Here is an 18,280-nt window from a genome sequence, read left to right as displayed (position 1 = left end):
AAATGGTGTTGTTTACTCTGCGTCCGGCACATATTTGGCACGCAGTCCTGTTTCTCTGCTTTTTGTAGAATTACCAGCTGCTGTTGGGGCACTGGACCACCTCAATCTTCTTTCCTCGATAGTTTCTCACATTGAAGGTAGATTTTTTTATTTTTGGACAACCTTCAAATAAACTGGAATTTACCGTCACCGTTATGTGCTCTGTTAGATGCTGTACGAGATGTACGTGTAATCCTTCATGCAGGTTCACAAGCCTCTGCTGCCTCCAGTATCCTCGAGATTCAATCACTGGACAATGGTGAATGTCCATTATGACGTGCATCCATGTACTGTGACACTTCTTATACATTTCTCCCTCCTTAGCTCATGCATGTGCTGGCCCAAACGAGACCTGCAATAAGGCGAAAACTGCCTTTTCAAGGTAAAGGCGATTTCCAGTGGTTAGCTCTCATGCTATAGCAAAAAGATGGTGCTACGAGAACAAGAGGAAGACAGGACGAGCACATGTGCTCTGTCCCCTTTGTGTTGTTGCAGAACCCCCTCTTTAAATTAGCATGCAAAATCAACTAGCCTGGCAATTTAAGCTACTGAACTTGTCAACCCGAGTAGTTCTCATGCTCTGTGCAGAACCTCATGCTCCTGGTGGATCAGAACATCTCACTCTGCCTCTGAGTAGCACCGAGCATCTTTTGACAGCAGCAGCTCACATTTTAGGTTTGTATTAATTTATTCTAAACCCCAACTAGGCTGAAAATGGAACGCAATACCAAATAGTCCGTCAACTTGTTGTCATGCTGAGCAGTTTTCATGCTTTGTGCAGGATCAGAACATCTCACTGTGCCAGCTTTTTTGACAGCAGCAGGTTTGTATTAATTCTTAAGGTTTGTATTAATTCATTCTGAACCCCTAATAAGACTGAAATTTTTCCGGTTGCACCCTCGTTTTCTATGAGTTGATGTACCCGATTTCAGCAACATCTCCCTAGAAGAGCCTGTGTTGCAAGGTAATGTGACAGTTGTGAAATGTGATTTATGCCTATTTTCCAATGCTTACTTGAGGCCCTTCATGTAGCCTCTGAGGCTTCTTCTGGAACCATCAGTGAATGCCAGCTTTATGTACTTTCGCCTCACGTAGAAAGAAGCAGACTGGCAACTAAAGTGCTTTTCTTTTACTTGTTTGTTTTCTAGGTCACTAATGGTGCTGGGCCAGATGCGGCCTGCAATAGGCAAGACATCATTCTAGGAGGCACCGACTCTCTATAAGGTAAAAATAATCACTTATGCTGCTTGTTGACGGGTGTTTCAGAATGTACATTGATATTTTCTCGTGGTCTGCCTCTGCTATCTAGATCCTACGTCAGATTGCAGTGCAGCTTTAGCTCATCAGCTACACCAAGATATTCACATGAACGGTAAGTAACAAATACAGAGTTGTGTTACACAGTGCAGTCACTTTTGCGCCAAAGCAAGTAATGACTGGCTTTTCATCTTTATATTTAGAGACCTCTCTAGCAGCCTTGTTTCTGCAAGTACCCTAGCAGCCATACATAAGAGGATCAGTGAACTGGAGCGTCTGAAAAGCTTGGAACGTAGGCAGTCACGCAGTCACCTTTACTGCGACAAAAAGATAAAGCGGTCCTGGAAAAGGCATCCCTTAAGCAAAAGCTTTCCCGTTATTTGGCACCAGACCAACTGAGCTCCATGGAAAATTTCAGCATGAGAGGGACATCATGGGCTCTGCCTACTATTGAAAAAGGCTTGAAACTTCGGCTGGCATATGGTACCCGCGGCTACAACATCGACCGGGAGCTTGCTGCACCACTTCCTGCTGAACGCAGACTTCAGCGCCACGTTGAAGGCTACAAGTTTTCACGAGGCATTCTCTGTGAAATGCTGCCTGCTCTTGCATATAACGTGAATATAAGTAACACTACCTGCAGTGTCCTTTTTACAGTAATTCATGCATGCAACTTTCCATTTGAAGGAATGCTTCTTACTTCGGTAATGTTTGTTTCTGGCATAGGTACACGGAAGCCTAGAGAAAAGGGGCACATTTGAACCTTCTTCTAGAGTTGAAAAATTATGTGCAAACTCCACTTGTGGAAACCAAGACTACTATGTGGGGAAGGCCGAATGAATATACGTATGTTTACAAGGTTGAAGTAACACGAAAAAGATATAAAACCCACAGTTTTCAAACGTTTCCCCTATGGAAAATGAGTGAGTTTACTTCAGCATTACCATGTAAACCTCATTTTCCCACGGTTGTTTGAAGGGGAAGGGCACCCATAAAGGAAGAGTCCTCTTAATTGCTTTCCATTGCTACCTATGCAGCTGATGGGGCAAGTACTGGGAGATTGTGTGGTTTTCACATAACATCACAGCCAGCTTTTGTTTCCTTAGGCGTATATGATTGCTAACACATTCAAAACCGGCATCCTCTTGCCAGATGACAGGGCCAAAAGTAGGCTTGTAAAAATCACACTAATGTACTAATAATTTCTTCAGGCGAACCTCATGTAGGAACATGAACGCCACACTGTCTCGATGGTCAATGAACTCCAGCTAACTGCACTTGATGTTTAACATGAAAACAAGGCCACGCACAGCCTTGTTTTCCTGTTGGGGGTGTGACAACACGTTGGAAGCAGACAACTGCCTATCATTTCACGGGAAATTCAATAGTGGCGCTGTCAAGGCAATTATTGAAATAATTCAAGAGTGTGAGACAGCAGGTGTGAGAATGGACGCAGTAATAAGCGACATGGGCGGGGGAAACATGGGATTGTGGAGGCAGTTCGGAGTTGTTGGCAAGCACTCGACTCCTACAATATCTTGTGTTCATTCCTGTGATGGAAGCCGTAAACTGTATTTTATGACAGATGTTTCCACACCTCTTGAAAAACCTGAGGAACCATTAGACCCGCGGGCAGTCCATTTTTCTACCCCCAGACAGTGTTGAAATACAAACTGCCTTGTAATGAGGTCAGCCTTGACCACGTCAAGCAGCTGGTCGAGATTAATTCCAAGCATCAATTGAACATTGCGCCCCGCTTGAACGCATCTTGCTTATTAAACCCAGGGCACATTGAAAAAACGAAAGTGGGTCTGGCATTTTCACTTTTGAACCATGACACGTCGCAGCTGCTTTACGGCTTTAGTGTCTCAAGCTGTACTAACAGCATGGTTCAAGATGTCTTCACGAACTACCCAGCTTGCAATTAGTAAGCTAGATGACCAGAAGTATGAGAATGCAATGTATTTCCTGAAAGAAGTGATTAACTTCTTTGGAGAAGTCAAAACAGGGTGTGCTGAGAAAGCTGCATGGAAGCCAGTGCAAATAAGTATAATTTTAGTTTGCTTGTTGCCCTTGAATTGCAGGATTACTACCATAAAGTCAAACGTTTTTTTTGTGTGTGTCCTCCTCAGCCGGTTTGGCCAAGACGCACTTGAAAATTTGTTTTCTACCCTACGGTCGAAAAACCCAGTACCATGGCCAGTTGAGTTTCGCAGTGCAATCAGGTCTGCTAAACTGTCAGTTCTTTAAGCCAAGTAATACCCCTGTCACACGAGCACTTTAAAGGCATTTGAAGAAAAAGACATCTCACACAAAGGAGTTGCATCCGCAGACACACGCCAAAGTTTAATCTCTTTTTCAGAAGCGGTCTTTTCCGAAACCGGAGATCACCGATCTCTTTTACGGCTGGAAAGGCGTAGCCTCCAACGCAGTGGGCACCAGTAATTATCATGCAATAAAGAAACGAAGCAAAAGTGCATTTTTATTTCAAGTGTACACATCACAAAAAAGGGTTTTGTCTTTCGTTGAACCTTAAGTAGGCGCAGTTTTGCACTTTTTGCACGGCACTCTCGTAAGCAGTTCGAAAATATCACGTGACGCTAACAGACGATGCAAATTCGCGCCATTTTCTGCGACCATGGCTACGGCGAGCGGTACCGACGAACAGCCTCCGGCACGCCAAAGAAAACCGCGGGTACAGTGGTCGGAGAGAGACACCTGGGCGTTAATCAAGTTATGGGAAGACAACCTGCCCTCGCTGCGTGCGCAGAAGCACAACGGAGGCGTTTACGATGGCATTGCACAAGCATTGACGAGCATGGGTGTACCTCGCACAAAGGCGCAAGTGCACAGCAAGATAGAGAACCTGGGACAGACCTACAGGTAAGACAAAGCACAGCAGTAAGCTGTGAGCGCTAAATTTACCTTGAAGCGGCTTCAGGCTGTGGTCGCAAGCTGCAAGCTCTCGTTTGTGGTGTCGCGACCTCAGCATCGAACGTTGTTTCCGTAGTAGGCAGCGACGGAACCCTAATCTAGCGGACGGAGCCGTAGTAACGAAGGTTTTAAGGCAGAGACCCTTCATTTCAGCTAGCGTCGAATTTTGCAGGGCTGAACTGCGCCCTGCACACACGAAAGTCGACGACGCGCTAAAGGCTGTTTCTGCAATTCCTTTACAGTGCGAGTCGGTCTGAGTAAACGCAAATTCGCCTTCACATGCGGCGAAGAATGACAACCCGCGCAGGTCGTCAATAGCATGATTTCGTTCGTCACAAGATAACGGGAACCTTAACTTATGGACAGGCGCATTTCACATTATATTGTACGCCTTCTCACGGCAACATATAATACGAAGCAGGAAGTCGTCTGCATGTTTTCATTTCTGCAGATGTGACTACGGTTTGCATTTTTCTCGGACCATGCGCAAGCGTTGTTCTCAGACAAGAAAACATGAGAAACTTTAAATTTTTTCGAGTAAAAAGGGTTACCTTCGCTTCTCAGGCTTTCTGTACCATCAAGTCGCGTTTGTATCTATCGGCAAACGTTTTGCTCTGTGTATATCTTTACATTTTGAGTATATAAAATTTTAGTTCTTTCGTTTTCTTATCCAGGAGCTGCCTGAAACACATGACAACAGGGTCATCACCGCCGAGCTGGCCATTCTTCTCCGAAGTCCATAGGTTTCTAGGATCCCTGCCTGTTCACGATACATCTTTAATGGAAGAGGCTGGGTGCAGCGAGAGCACAACAAGCAGCACTGCCTCCGTCGAAGAAGTAAGAAATGCATAGTGGAGACTATATATGCTTTATTACAGTCAACTAAATTTCAAGACATAATGTAGCATCAGCTGTGCTGCCAAGCCCATAATCTGCACAACCCTGCAGTGTAGCGGACTGCTCTTGTTAATACTGTGGTTCATTTCTGCTTGTGCTCACGCGCTGTTCATTTTGCAAGCTTGGCAGTGCGCTGTTTGGAGAATAAAAAAAATGCAGACTCTAAAATAAAAAAACGTGAATACATACACGCAAGGAGAGGCAGCTCTCTTGCAAGTAAAAACCCTGAACTAATTGTTTACCGCTTCACACATCAACTAATGTGGTCAATGTATTTCGGATCCCTTCTTCAAACGCAGCTGATCTTCGACATGCTTGATTCCGGCTCTGCTTCTTGTGAAGACGTCGCCGAAGATTGTTCACCTTCCGAGTCGCCAGTACAACAGGTTGAATCCAGGAACCTCGCAAGTGGCAGTTCCGAATGTGCCCGCAGGAAGAGAAGGCAACCGGCTGGCGACTTTCAAGAAAGGATGCTTGAGGAGCAGCGACGGCAGAGAGAGCAGTTTGCTGATGCGCACAAAATGGAAATGGATCTCCGTAAAGAGGGGCTCAAGTTGCAAGAGAAACTTGTAGATGCAATGTTGAAGTTTTTTAGTAAAAACTGACATGGTGTTCCACAATTGTTGCTGATTCTTGGGACTCTTGCGTTCAGTTCCTTCGCTTGTAATATTCCACAAGTGCTGTCCTGATGGCGGATGCATTTCCAATTTCAGCTTCTGTTCTGCGTGATGGCTGTGGAAATGTAGCATTGGACTGCTGCACCTCACTTAACCACTGTGGGTGGACACTGTCGTTGAAGTGCTCGCAAATGTTATTGAGCACGCAGCATGCTCGTATAGCCAAACGGGCATTGCCAACAGAACACTCCATTCTTTTCGCAATGAAACGGAACCGGGCCTTTAGCCTTCCGAATGCGTTTTCAACTATCCTCCTTGCTCCAGATAAATGACAGTTGAAATTCCTTTCAGCTTCACTGATGACAGTTCGGTGTCCAAATGGCTTCATGAGGTTTGGGGTTAGTGGAAATGCTTGATCGCATAATATTATCGGTGGGACTGCTGTGGTACCCACTGCGGCAACAGGTGCTTTGAAAAGGGGACTGTTGACAATCTTCGACAGCCGTGAAACACCAAACACATGTGCGTCGTGGCAGCGTCCTGGGGCACCGACATTGCAGTATCTGAATCGATACTTGTGGTCGACCAATGCTAGTAGGATAATACTGTGCCTGCAAGAAAAAACAAAGTGCAAAGTGAATAAAGGTTAGTGCAGCATGGCACTGCTGAGTTCACTGCCTTTAGTTACTGTGATGCGATTTTACAGTTTGCTTTTATTAATAGCTGTGAGTGCAGCTCGGATTACATTATTTCACATAATGCCACAACCGGTCGCTGTTAGCGTACTCTACATCGTATAGGAGTTGCAGTCCTGCGGAGAACTCTTTTCGTCGTCGCATTAAAATTGTCGCTGCTAAACACTGCAAGACTGCGAACCAAATTACGCGTTTTCTTAAGAGCTGCTGGTAAAATTGAATAACATTTTACTTAGCAATAAAATATGGGTCAGTCAGTTACTTTTTTTTACTACTATAAAAATGGGCCCAAACAGAACACTTACATGAAATAAGTTAAATCGTGGCCACTTACCAACCCTTGTAGTTGTAGTAGTCGGTGGCGTACTTCTTTGGAGGCGAAATAGGGAAATGGCAGCCATCAAGGGCACCCACAGCTTGAGGGAAATCGCACACGGCTTCGAACTCTTGGATGTGCCTAGGCATTTCCTCTTCAGTAATCATTCTGATCCAGTCACTTTCGAGCACAGAGACAACAGCTGCGCAAAACTCTCTGTAAATGACGTTGACGGATGAGCGCCCAACGCCGAAGAGGTTTGCCACAGTTCTATCTTCGGCAGAAGAGCACAATTTGTAGAGGCCAATGGCGACACGCTTTTCCGCAGTGATCGGGTCACGCATGTTGGTAACTTGTTTTTCGAGCACATGGCGCAGACTTTCCACGAGAAACCGGAACGTTGAGGGGTTCACTCGAAACGACTGCTTGAAGTTGTGGCCACCGAGGTGAGGCACAGTCTCCTCGAACCACTTTTCGTGGCGGATGAAAGCCCACGTCGATCGGTTGCAGACTCTCGTGGGAAGCGCCAAGGCATAAAATGTACACCCGTTGAGTAGCAACTGCCGCTTAATACGGTCTTTGACTGCCTTTGCGGCGTCTGCTTCGCTCTCTGCAGCAAGAATCCTTGCCAAAATGCATGCTATTTCGACTTTTTCCTTCGTGTCCGTGCAGTCCCCCATATTCTCGACCTCCATGTTGACTCCGATGTAAACAGTGGCCCAAGGTTGCTAGACGAACATGTAAAATTTGCTACTTCTGCGAAGACTCTTGAAGCTACCTTATTAAATCTTCTTTAATTTAACCTTTTCGAATAAACTGTATCTAAATTCACTAAAACAAGCATATTATAGTACGTTTCTAATTTCTATATTGAAATACGTTGGTTTATTCTAACTGGTTTTGTTTCAGAATCTAGCGCCATGCTTTCCATAGCGTGTTCGGAAGGAAACGATAAAAGGAGATCGCCCGCGCCGTGTGTCTGCAGCGCAACTCCTTTTAATTAGAGGTCTTTCAACTCGGTAAAGGACCGCTTAGGTAAAAGAGTTTTTGCGTGCTTGTGTGACAGAGGTATAAGCGTGGCAGCTACACTGAGAACAACACACCTTCCATACTTGGTCTAGGAGCTGCACTGGCCAATACAGGAGCAAATGCTAAAACGGCGCCTGTCGCCTTCCCTGATGACGTGCTTGACCACAGTTGTTTGGAACAGGAGTCTTTTTATTACCTGGCAGGGCATGTTGTGCACAATGTGATAAAAAACACTTCGTGCGATCAGGGGACCGCCAGGGGGCGTCGACTAGTGCGGATGCGATGACTTCGGCTCCTGGTTTTTTCAATGCTTCCGGTTGGTTCCTTTCCTCGAAACCGAGTAAATTGTGTTAATCGACGCAGCAAGTTGTGAGGACTTCACTGGTACCGGACGTTTCACGGTGGGCGACTTTTTTCACGTTTTACAAGTGTGTGAAGTTCCGACCACGCCGCGGCACAGCCAACCCAAACGCGGTAGGCTTAACCTCGGCGAGGCAGCGCGGGTAGGCCTGGGCCTAGCCCTGTGACACTGGGCCAAGATGGAGCGCAGGATGGAGATCGTGGAGGGAGAAATCTCTTAAGAAGAAGCAAGCAGCCCCGGTTGGATGACGGAATATGGCCTCAAGAACGGCAAGGGCATGAGAGCGGCGACTACTACCCGCGAAGGCAACCCATGACGTGGCGAGCGAAAGGACGAAGGCCGCACTGCCGCACCACGGAGCGCATACCAGCGCCTCGTCGCCACCTCAAGGCTCCATCAACTGCCGAGGGACACGTATCGTACCATCGTCAGGCCGAGGGACGGCCTGAATGTAACCAAGGTTAGTCAAATACGTTTCGAGCAAGCCCTAGCCATGGCGGCGGCCCTGGCTCCGGCCGAAATCGAAGAGGACACCATTTGCCCCAACGGTACTCAAAATATCTGTGGTGTGTACTCCTCCCGAGAAGAATTCGTGCGCCTACGTAAAGGCACAGCAAGTCCAGTTAGACGAAAGCACGTACCGGATCTCTGTGTACCCGGCTCCCCCCGACGACACGTGTAAAGGTGTAATACGGGGTGTCGAGGTGGATATCAACGAGGCTCAACTCCAAGCAAGAATCGTGAACCGCCGCAACCCAGGAGCCATCGAGGCCAAAAGCATCAAGAACACCACGGTTGTGGTAGTATTGTTCAAGGGTATGAAGGTGCCCAGTTATACGTCTTACGGCGCGAGCATGTTTCGCTGCACGCTATACAGGAAACACACGGAGGTTTGCTACAGCTGCGGAGGTTTAGGACATCATGCCGACGTTTGCCCTAATCCAGACAGCATGTGGTGCCGCACGTGCAGACAGAAATCCCCAGCGGACGATCATCAATGTATTCCAAAGTGTTCGCTATGCGGAGGTCCACATCCCATTGCGGACTGAGTATGCAAAGACATATTTCAAGTCCCCTACATCGTCAGGAGAAGACGCCAACGCCACCGCCGCGCCGAGAAGACGCAGGTGGCCCGAGGAATACAGTCGGACGACTCCAGCGTCTGTACCAGCGTCGCCAGCACCCTCAGGAGAGGCCGTTCCAGGACGCCATCTACGCGGCGGCGCAACGCCAAGCGGAGCGGCTCCTGTTCCAGAGGGCGCTCGGCGTCTCGAACGAGATTTCAGGAAGACCTCGCCTGGGCGGATCGAGTCGCGAAGACGCCCAAACCCAGAAATGTAACGCGGTCGGTATCGCCAGAGCATAGTGCACAGCATGAAATGGAACTACTACGTCAGGAGATTGCTAGTCTCAAAGAAGAGCTATACAAGCAGAAAGTTGCGCAGGCCATTCCTAGCAGGGTCGAGGGTGCGAAAGCGGCGGATAACGCCGTGCAGAAAAGAACGCAGGACTCAAAAGTCGAGGTCAGCAAAGCCAAACGTAAGGCCCCCCTTCCACATGAGGACGACTCGGAGATGAGCGACTCGGAGATGGCCGGGGCGGAAAGCTCGCAGAACAAAATGCTCGAAGAGTTACTTAGGATTTCCAAAGAAAATCAGGCAAGCATTAACCAGCTCGCGCAGCGCATGGGAGCACTTGAGAGTAACGTAGGAGCTATAGAGAATAAAGTAGTAGCAGTTGAGAACAAGATGGCGATTAAGGCAAAGTCAAAGGTTCGTACACAAGCTGCAGCTAATGATGATACTGGGACGGCAACGAGGGGTCATCAAAACGGAAACTAGCAAAATGGCGGGTACTCAAAATGATCTAGTAATTTGGCAGTCGAACTGTGCTAGCTTTCAAAGGCGCAAGACTTCGCTGCAACAGTACATTAAAGCTCAGGTCAAAAGGCCGCAAGTAATTTTGCTACAGTAAACACTGTGTGTTATACCCACCCTCGCCGGTTACAATTCGGTGGCGGTAAGGGGGGAGTCCAAGAGAGGTATAGCTACGCTAGTGAGCCAAGAGCTCGCATACGTTGAACATGACATTCAGTCAGGTCGCGGCAGAATGGAGGCGCTTCTCTTTAAGGTTATCCCCAACAGCTGGCTTAAACAAAGCGTGTTCATCCTCAATATTTACAGCCCGCCATCCGATCACAGACAGACTTTTCACTCCCTGTTTATGAAGGCGGCTTCACTCACTAGACAGTCACCGTTAGTAATCGGGGGAGATTTCAACGCCCCACACAACGCATGGGGGCACATCAGGCAGACGGCTAAAGGCTCATTCACGACGGCGACTGACAGTGGTCGCAAAGCGACCAGTCGCAAAGCGACCAGTCGCAAATGGTCGCAAACGTCGCTTTTCTCGAAAAGCGACCATTTTGGGCTAGCCGCTCTCTGCGCGATTTTTCAGTCGCGCGACCGTGGTCGCAAAACTGATAAACAAATCAGCGGCGCACCGGAAGCGATCTTTCATGTGTCTACATCCGGCTTCCTCCAACGTCGCGGCCAATACAAAGTCTACGCCACCATGGAAGCTGCTGCGTATTCGGCAGAGTTGCTTATAGAGGCTGTTAAACAGTACCCGTACCTGTACAAGCTGCACCCATCATTCAAAGACCGTAACAAGAAGGATGTCGCATGGACCGAGATCGGAAACATGTTCGGCATCTCCCGTAAGTACCTCAAGCGAAAGTGCAATATGATTTCGTGTTTGTAACTATATGCGAAATGGGGTGGAAGAGGCCCGTTGCGGTGCATTTTCCAATGCTAATGTATTCCCGCTTATGAAACGTCCGTGTGTGGTCAGATCGACGTTGTTCCCCGGGCGCAGTCTTATCGGGAAAAGCAACGCTACAAAATCGAGGCCCAATGCTTGAGTGTATGATCGCTTCCTGTTTATTTTGGGTACGCATGCCCTTCCTGCCAGCTTTATGCTTATATCCGCGGTTACTTGCAGGTCTTCACAAATATCCGCTGTTACTTGCACGTCTTTAAGGAACTTAGCTTGAACGATGGAGCCTCGCGGGTGTGTTCATGAGTGAAGGAAATAGTGTGGCAACGTGCGGTTTGCACTGTCGTTTCGCACGCTCGTATAAAAAAATTGCGAGTCTGCACAGCTACATATATTTGAATGTTTTTTTTTCTGGTTTACGTAAGCGTTGTGAAAAAGATAAACATTGCGGCTAACACACTACGAAGAAACGGAGAGAAGAGGCTTCTTTATAGCATACTTTATTCCGTGTGATCTCATGCGGCTGTCAACGTACAATTGCTTATTTATTTTGCAGGAACCTTTGCAGAAAAAAGTTTAAAAGCTTGAGAGTCATTTTCAAGAGGAAGCAACAGGAGGTGCGCGATAAGCAGCGTAGTGGTGCAGGAGCGGTTGATGTCCCCACCATCAAATGGCCTCACTTCGAGGCCATGCTGGAATTAACGGAGGTGGCATCAGAACCTGTAGTGAAAGTTTATTTTGTTGTCGCAATGAAACATTTTATTTTCATGCCTGCAAACGCACAGGAAGAATACATTGTTGCGCCAAAAAAGGAAAATAAAGACCTGAGAAGGAAGAGTACGAAAAGACAGATTGAGCGCTTGAACGCACATTGAACGCACAGGCAAATGAAAGTTTCGCAGGAGACATGCATGCTCAGCATACATTCAAATGCTGTTTGCGCTGGCAGGCAATGGACAATAACAAAATTTCTGTAGCCTCAAATTAACTTAGTTATCGCAAACAAAGCATTATTTCCATATACTCATTACTATAGGTTGCACCTCTGTATAGTACGAAGTTGAACTCTTAGGAATTTTCAAAGAAAAAATTAATCTACAAATCACACCGGAGTGAGACTGTATTTTAAGTTGGTTGTCATGATGAAACATGATTAGGTATGCATGCTTGTACGCTAATCTCAAAATGCTATACTTAAATTCACTAAATTTCTGTAAAATGTTTTAGGAGCTGCTAATTCTACCGGCAAAGAAAGTTCAGCCAACATTCCTCAGTGTGCAAAACGAACGCTTATTGAACTTCTGTTGAATCCATCGAAGGCATCTTTCTCTGTCGCAGCTATACTAGTCAAAGCTACTTCAGCCGGCAGCATTGCTGAGGCAACGTCGTCGATGTCTCAATAACTTTTACAAGGTGTTGACCTTTCTGGCACTACTCCTGCGGCATAGAGTGCTCAGGAAAAAAACCCGCCTATATTGCTTACGTTATCGTCCATGGTTTTATGCTATTTAAGTCTCGTCATTGTGTAACACGCTCGGACGAAACCTTGCAAAAAGAAACTTATTGTCCAAAAAATGCGGTAGCCCTTGAGCACCTGCATGTCATGGCATTAAGATGTGCAAGACCTATAAATTTAATAAGCTGGATCATGCCACAATTATCAGGTTTGCGACGGTGAACTTCTACTGTGCAGCATGGAGGCCACTCGATCAAGGTAACGTATAAATTGCAGCCTACATTTAAGATAGGCGTAAACTATGCAGTTTCTGCCATGCAATGGGTGACCGTAACGTAAACCTAACAGTAAGTGGAACCTTGACAACTTTACAAAATTGTACTTATGAGGGCAGAAAGTGCTAATTCGCAACATTTCAAAAAATAGCTTGTATGCTGGTACATCTCATACTATATTTTTTTTCATGATACCTCACAGGCCCCGAAGTGCTTGGATGAGAGGGACATATCAATATAAATACAGTACAGAAATAATAAATCAGAGCAGTGGTGCAATAGACGCAGTACAAGGCAAATACATAAAAGGAATATAAAGTTGACTGAAAAAGGGCATAAAAATAACATAATTATATGAATAATGAGAAACGAAAGAAACGCAAAAATGACAAGGAGTTATAACAAAGTACAAGTCAAAAAGTAGTAAAAATAAAACACCATTTAGAGCGACTGAAAGAGTAGCACAACAGAAAACATTGAGAATGTTGTTTTCTTAAGAGGTGAACTGAAATACACATCGCTTATTATACTACAGCATGTGCGTAATGTGAGGTGAGTAGGCATGAATGACTGGCAGGAAGCTGAGCACTGGTAATGGCATCTGCATGTAGCAATGTCATATGTAAAAGGTTGCTTTTCCACTGTCATTGCAGCCGAGCAGAAGTAACAGATGGCAACCAACCAGGCGTTTCCTCGGATGCCTGGAAGCAGACATGAAGACCTGCAGTTCTGTGCAAAGAAAACTATACATTTAACATACTGCTAACATAATTATGTTTGTGTGGAGTACTACATGAAATGTAATTTCCATGTTTATTAGCTGTCTGAATTCGCAGTACTGAGAAATGCACCTGGTTTTTCAGAGGTTATGATTAACAACGCAATGATGTTGAATCAGCTGTGCTGTAATAGTGTTTTTTTTTTTGCAGAGATTACACAGAAGACATAGGAGAGGAGCCAGCGCAGATACCATCAGCGCTAATGTGAGCAAAGATTATAAAGTTCCAGCAATCAGCAACGCTTAATAATTATTGCATGACATCATTCTTGTACAATATAACACGCTATGCTTCACTGCATGCTGTGCTGTAATATTGCTTGATTTTGCAGAGATGCCACAGAACAAACACCTGTGGAAACAGTAGAGGCGCCACCAGCGAAACGGTATGTGAGCAATGTTTTCAATTTTCTACCAATAAAACCCCTTTAAAGTGATTGCAAGAATGCTTTTTTTTACAACCTAACACACTACGCTTTACTACCTGCAGCCCGAGGACATTGAGGAATCGAACAAACTGAAGGTTCGAGATGAGAGACGTGTAATGTTTACCGAACATAAATCTACAAAAATTTAAGTTACCATTTAGGCAAAAAAGCTACGCATGCCACCAAGTGCAAGAAATAGCAAGAAAGAGTGTGCCTGGAGCATGAGTATTCATGCATCCAAGATGACATACTTCCTCTACAGCCATGCAGGTGAGAGCTCAAGCAACGAGGCTGTTGCGCAAGCCTGTATGGAGCATCTAGCGCAACTAAGGGAGCAAAAAACCGCAAACAAAAGGGACAACATTGCGTATTTTGCGCTGAGAACTCATGCGCGCCTGCGGGCACTGCCAATTCATGTAGCGCAAGACCTGATGCACCTTTACATGATTACAAAGACGGCGCCGAATACTGCGCGAATGAATGACAGATTACATGAGAATAGATATAAGATGGAAAACCAGCTCTCCGGTCATATAAGTGCGCATTGTAAGGCTCACAAGTGCATCCCAGATTTCGATAGAACCAGTGTTCTGTACAGAGCTGACCATCAACTTACAAGGGAGATATTGGAAGCGCTTGAGATAAAAAAGCGCGGTTTTGATTGTATCAGTGAAGCCTCAGTTTCGCTTTCGACAAAGGAACTGGCGTATCTTGAGAGTGACACTTAAATGTTGTTCTGTATCTTGGCTTCCTTGTGCGATGCAGATGACTGCCCTGTTTATTCTTGTTGTTTTGATCCTTGACAGCAGCTATATATTACTATGTCAAGAAATAAAACACTCAGTTGTTAGTGCGCCTACGTGCTGTCTCGTGTCCCCCTTCTTCGTGTGTTGTTTTATTCGGCGCCGTCTTTGTAATCATGCTTAACCAACTAGCCCGCCAACACATGCTCAGTTGCTGATGCACCTGATGGAGTCAATGATATATCAGGCAGAAGTGGTAAATAGGAACACCAGCAATTAAACAGAACATTTACCTCGGGTGATGCTACATATTCGTCATCATCATCAGCGTATTTTTAGGTTACTTTTTTGTATTTTCCTCATAATTTGGTATTGTGAAAACTTTTTTTTGAAACAGTCCCTTACAGTAACCTTTCGTAGTGATCTGTGGTGAGCTTTGCAGTTGTATTATCACCACACAGTCAGAAATATTAAGGAATATATTAAACTGCTACTGCAACTGTTGCAACTTTTTTTACCAATTATTGCCTTGTTTTGAGGTGTCATTGTGATATTTCTGCACGTGTGCCTTTGTCAAACATACATGAAAATGCAATATTTTTATGTGTCCAGGTAAGACCTATGTGATATTTAATTTCAAGGATTTACTTCGTATGACACTACCATTGCTTGTTTCCCTCTGCAATTGTGATATTTTTGCACAAGAAATTCCTATGCAGAATGCGAATGTTTGTTATGAATAAACTTATTTGACAACACACTATCTTGCCAGGGAACTTGGCCGGCTGTGATGAAGCGGTGTGCCAGCTTGTCCCGAACTTCTTTCGCATACCTATAAACAAAATATGCCAGGTTTAATTTGCTTACCTTTCAAATTTCTAACAGCAAACATATCTTGAAATACAAGTAACCTTCGCACCGAGCAGTGTGACACCCAGTAGACTTTGAAGGCAAGAGGGCACCCTTCTCCTTCCTCCTCCTCCCTCCAGCTGACAGGGGAAAGTCGCCCTTCCCAGTCCTCGCTGTCGGCAGAACCTGGCGGACAGTATGCAGCAGAAGAGGCTGATGACTCCTTCATCAAAAAATTGTGCAGCACTATGCAGGCTCCCACATATCTACTAATATTGTCGGTCTTGGCTTTGAACGGCCGCAGCAGAGTTCTCCACCGTTGTGCCAGGATTCCAAAAGCGTTTTCGATGACTCGCCGGGCCCTGCTCAAGCGGTAGTTGAAAACACGCCGCTTGTGCGTCTCGCGTGAGTCTTCGTGCAGTGCTGAAAAAAAAGCATTTATCAATGAAGTGAGGAAAAATGCACAATTAGTGTTTTAATATAAATTCATCACTATAACACAGTAAAACTGCTGCAATGCAGTATGGCATACCCTATGGCAAAAACGGCATGTAACGCAAAATATTCTGAGTACATTGCACAGCACAGCGTCTCTCCTTTCCGACGCTAAGCCTGCCACTAATGCGCTTCTCTCTCTTTTTGGAAACCTTCTTCTGTGCACAAATGAGCCCTAGTAACACTGAAAATAACATATTTAACCTCTTATGATGTTGCTTTGTTTTTTTCCCTTTGAACAAGATCTGAAATTAGAGAATGTAAGTGTGGTGGATTTCACAGCTTTTTCGCATAATTTAGTTTCACCTCCATATCCTATGACACAGATAAGTTTCTTTGTCAAACAGCTAATAGCATAACAGACAGAAACACATATATTCAGTAATATGCTGTGCACCTACTCCGCCGTGGGTATGGCCACATCATGTATTCCTTGAGCGGGAAGGCCTCATCGCCAACAAGGAAGTATGGGAGAAGCCCCTCACTCCCAACAGGTCTTGGCGGTGGCAGCCCTAGTGGGCCTCTGGTGATCTCTTTCTGTAGAGTGGACCGTGAAAAAATACCGCCGTCACTCTCGCTGCCACTGTGGCCAATTTCCACGTACAGGAACCTGCACAGAAACAGCGCGATCGCAAAAAACTGTTACACGTGATAAGTATGAAAGAGGAAGTGACATGCAGAGGTAAATGTTATAAACACTCTTTCTGAAGTACATCACATAGCCACTAAATATGTGCAACGTGCACAACACATTCAGTGTGTGCTCATGCACATGTATTTCTGCGTATCATCATCTGTGATGGATATCTTTTACTGCTACGTGATACTTTATAAGCATACAAACCTGTCATTACACTTTAAGGAGCTGGATGTTTGATGTCTTGAAATGGCACTTCCACTAACATTGAGAAAAGATTGGGATGCAAGGACCCAGATTCACTTGTATTGTGCGTCGCAGACTACAAGGAGTGCTTTGCTGAATGAACCCTTTTAGTTATGGTCAAGGGTTCCAGAATTTGCAGGGCACTCAACGTACACGTGCTTCCCATCAATTGCCCCGAGACGCAGTATGGCATATTCCACCGCTCCTCAACCTCTGCGGATACCTGCAGCATAAGAGCCATTCCATGGCCGTTTCATATAAGGCAAATAATGTTTAATGTGATTTCTTTTATTAAATATGCCAAACAAGTAGTACGAACAAGCAATACGTTACAAATCAGCCTTATGAAACACCTAGTGAAATAAGTATCGCGTACCTTAAACCATTCATATCGGCTCCTTGCGGATGCTGAAGATACAGAGGAAGTTGAACGACATGTCCCGCTGCGTCTCTCCTGTGGCCAAGAACCTGTCAAGTCGATGAAATATGCTTTCTTATTAAGATATAGAAATATACAGTCACCTTTTTTTTCCGCCCTAATCCTGAAAACTTTTGGGAACATAAAATAACTGTACTGCGAATGTATTTTCTAGCACTATTTGTTGAGACATATATTCAAAGTGGTGCAAAGTAATGTTTTTTAAAAAAATAATAGCACATTACTGCCCAAATCCAACTGTGCAAGGGGCTATTCAGAGGTTATTAACTATGTACGTCGCCAATCGCCAATACAGAACTTTGCTATTTCTTGTGAAATCAATGCATGCTCCGTCTTGGAAGCAACAACCTTGAGTGCCATAATTATCTCCCCCAGCCTAATGAAAAAAGAAATCGAACATATAAAGTGTATTTAAATCGGTTTGTGTATAAAAAAAAGCGTAGGACTTGTTTTGACCTCACATCAATGTTCATGGCTCGTGTTGTGGCTTCTTTACATGCGAAGCATACGCACACGTGATCTATATTATTCTTGAGATGACATGCATTTTACCTGACGGTCATGGCTAGGCGATCATCAGCCGAGACTGCAGGCCTGTAGTTAGTGTCTTCTTTTGTGATGCTGGGGCGCAGCAGTTCCAGCAACGTGTCGAATGTGCTGGGCGGCATTCGCAGGAAGCTAAACAGCAGCAAAAGAAAGCACACAAACTGTGCCCCGATTCCCAGACACCGCGAACTTACTCTCGATAATACTCCTCGTCATGCGCGCGGAGTTCGGCCAGGAGGTGGCTTGCGTGGCCGGCCACTTCTCGCGAACAGAGGCACGGGCGCACCCACCAGCGTCGCTTCTTTTTCGGGGGCTTCCGCGCTGCCAGGAGTGACACCACAGCAGAGCACATCAGCACACTGACGACGTCTTCCTCTTCGCTAGAATCGAAATACATGGCTGTTGCCGGGAGACGAGTGAAGTGAGAAGTGCGCGTGAACTGCGTAGATTCCGAGAGTTCTCACT

General features: G+C 45.6%; 3 protein-coding genes across 4 annotated transcripts in view; 1 reads left to right on the top strand and 2 right to left on the bottom strand.

Annotated features, from left to right (window-relative positions):
- The first annotated feature begins 3,583 nt into the window (after positions 1-3,583).
- LOC142564481 (uncharacterized) lies at positions 3,584-5,747 on the top strand. Its single transcript, XM_075675501.1, has 3 exons — positions 3,584-4,179; positions 4,905-5,067; positions 5,427-5,747. The coding sequence occupies exons 1-3, from the start codon at positions 3,935-3,937 to the stop codon at positions 5,730-5,732; spliced, it is 714 nt and encodes a 237-aa protein (XP_075531616.1). The 5' UTR covers positions 3,584-3,934; the 3' UTR covers positions 5,733-5,747.
- A 5,675-nt stretch (positions 5,748-11,422) lies between these two features.
- Positions 11,423-18,280, bottom strand: part of LOC142564515 (transmembrane protein 70 homolog, mitochondrial) — a 175,404-nt gene continuing 168,546 nt past the window's right edge. The window contains exon 5 of the mRNA XM_075675533.1: positions 11,423-11,615. The gene's annotated coding sequence lies outside the window, so the exon portion shown is untranslated. The remainder of the gene's footprint in view (positions 11,616-18,280) is intronic.
- Positions 16,471-18,215, bottom strand: LOC142564522 (uncharacterized). 2 transcript variants are annotated; one of them, XM_075675544.1, is made up of 4 exons: positions 18,010-18,215; positions 17,822-17,947; positions 17,207-17,298; positions 16,471-16,557 (listed from the first exon to the last, which is right to left on the bottom strand). In XM_075675544.1, the coding sequence occupies exons 1-3, from the start codon at positions 18,210-18,212 to the stop codon at positions 17,217-17,219; spliced, it is 411 nt and encodes a 136-aa protein (XP_075531659.1). In that variant the 5' UTR covers positions 18,213-18,215; the 3' UTR covers positions 16,471-16,557; positions 17,207-17,216. The 2 variants fall into 2 exon arrangements, with proteins under 2 accessions (XP_075531659.1, XP_075531654.1); XM_075675539.1 differs by lacking the exon at positions 16,471-16,557 and adding an exon at positions 16,570-17,053.

The sequence above is a fragment of the Dermacentor variabilis genome, chromosome 1 (assembly GCF_050947875.1).
Source record: "Dermacentor variabilis isolate Ectoservices chromosome 1, ASM5094787v1, whole genome shotgun sequence".
Classification (NCBI taxonomy): Eukaryota; Metazoa; Arthropoda; class Arachnida; order Ixodida; family Ixodidae; genus Dermacentor; species Dermacentor variabilis.
The sequence above is the reverse complement of the archived record's forward strand: the minus strand, read 5'-3'. Positions and strand labels throughout refer to the sequence as shown.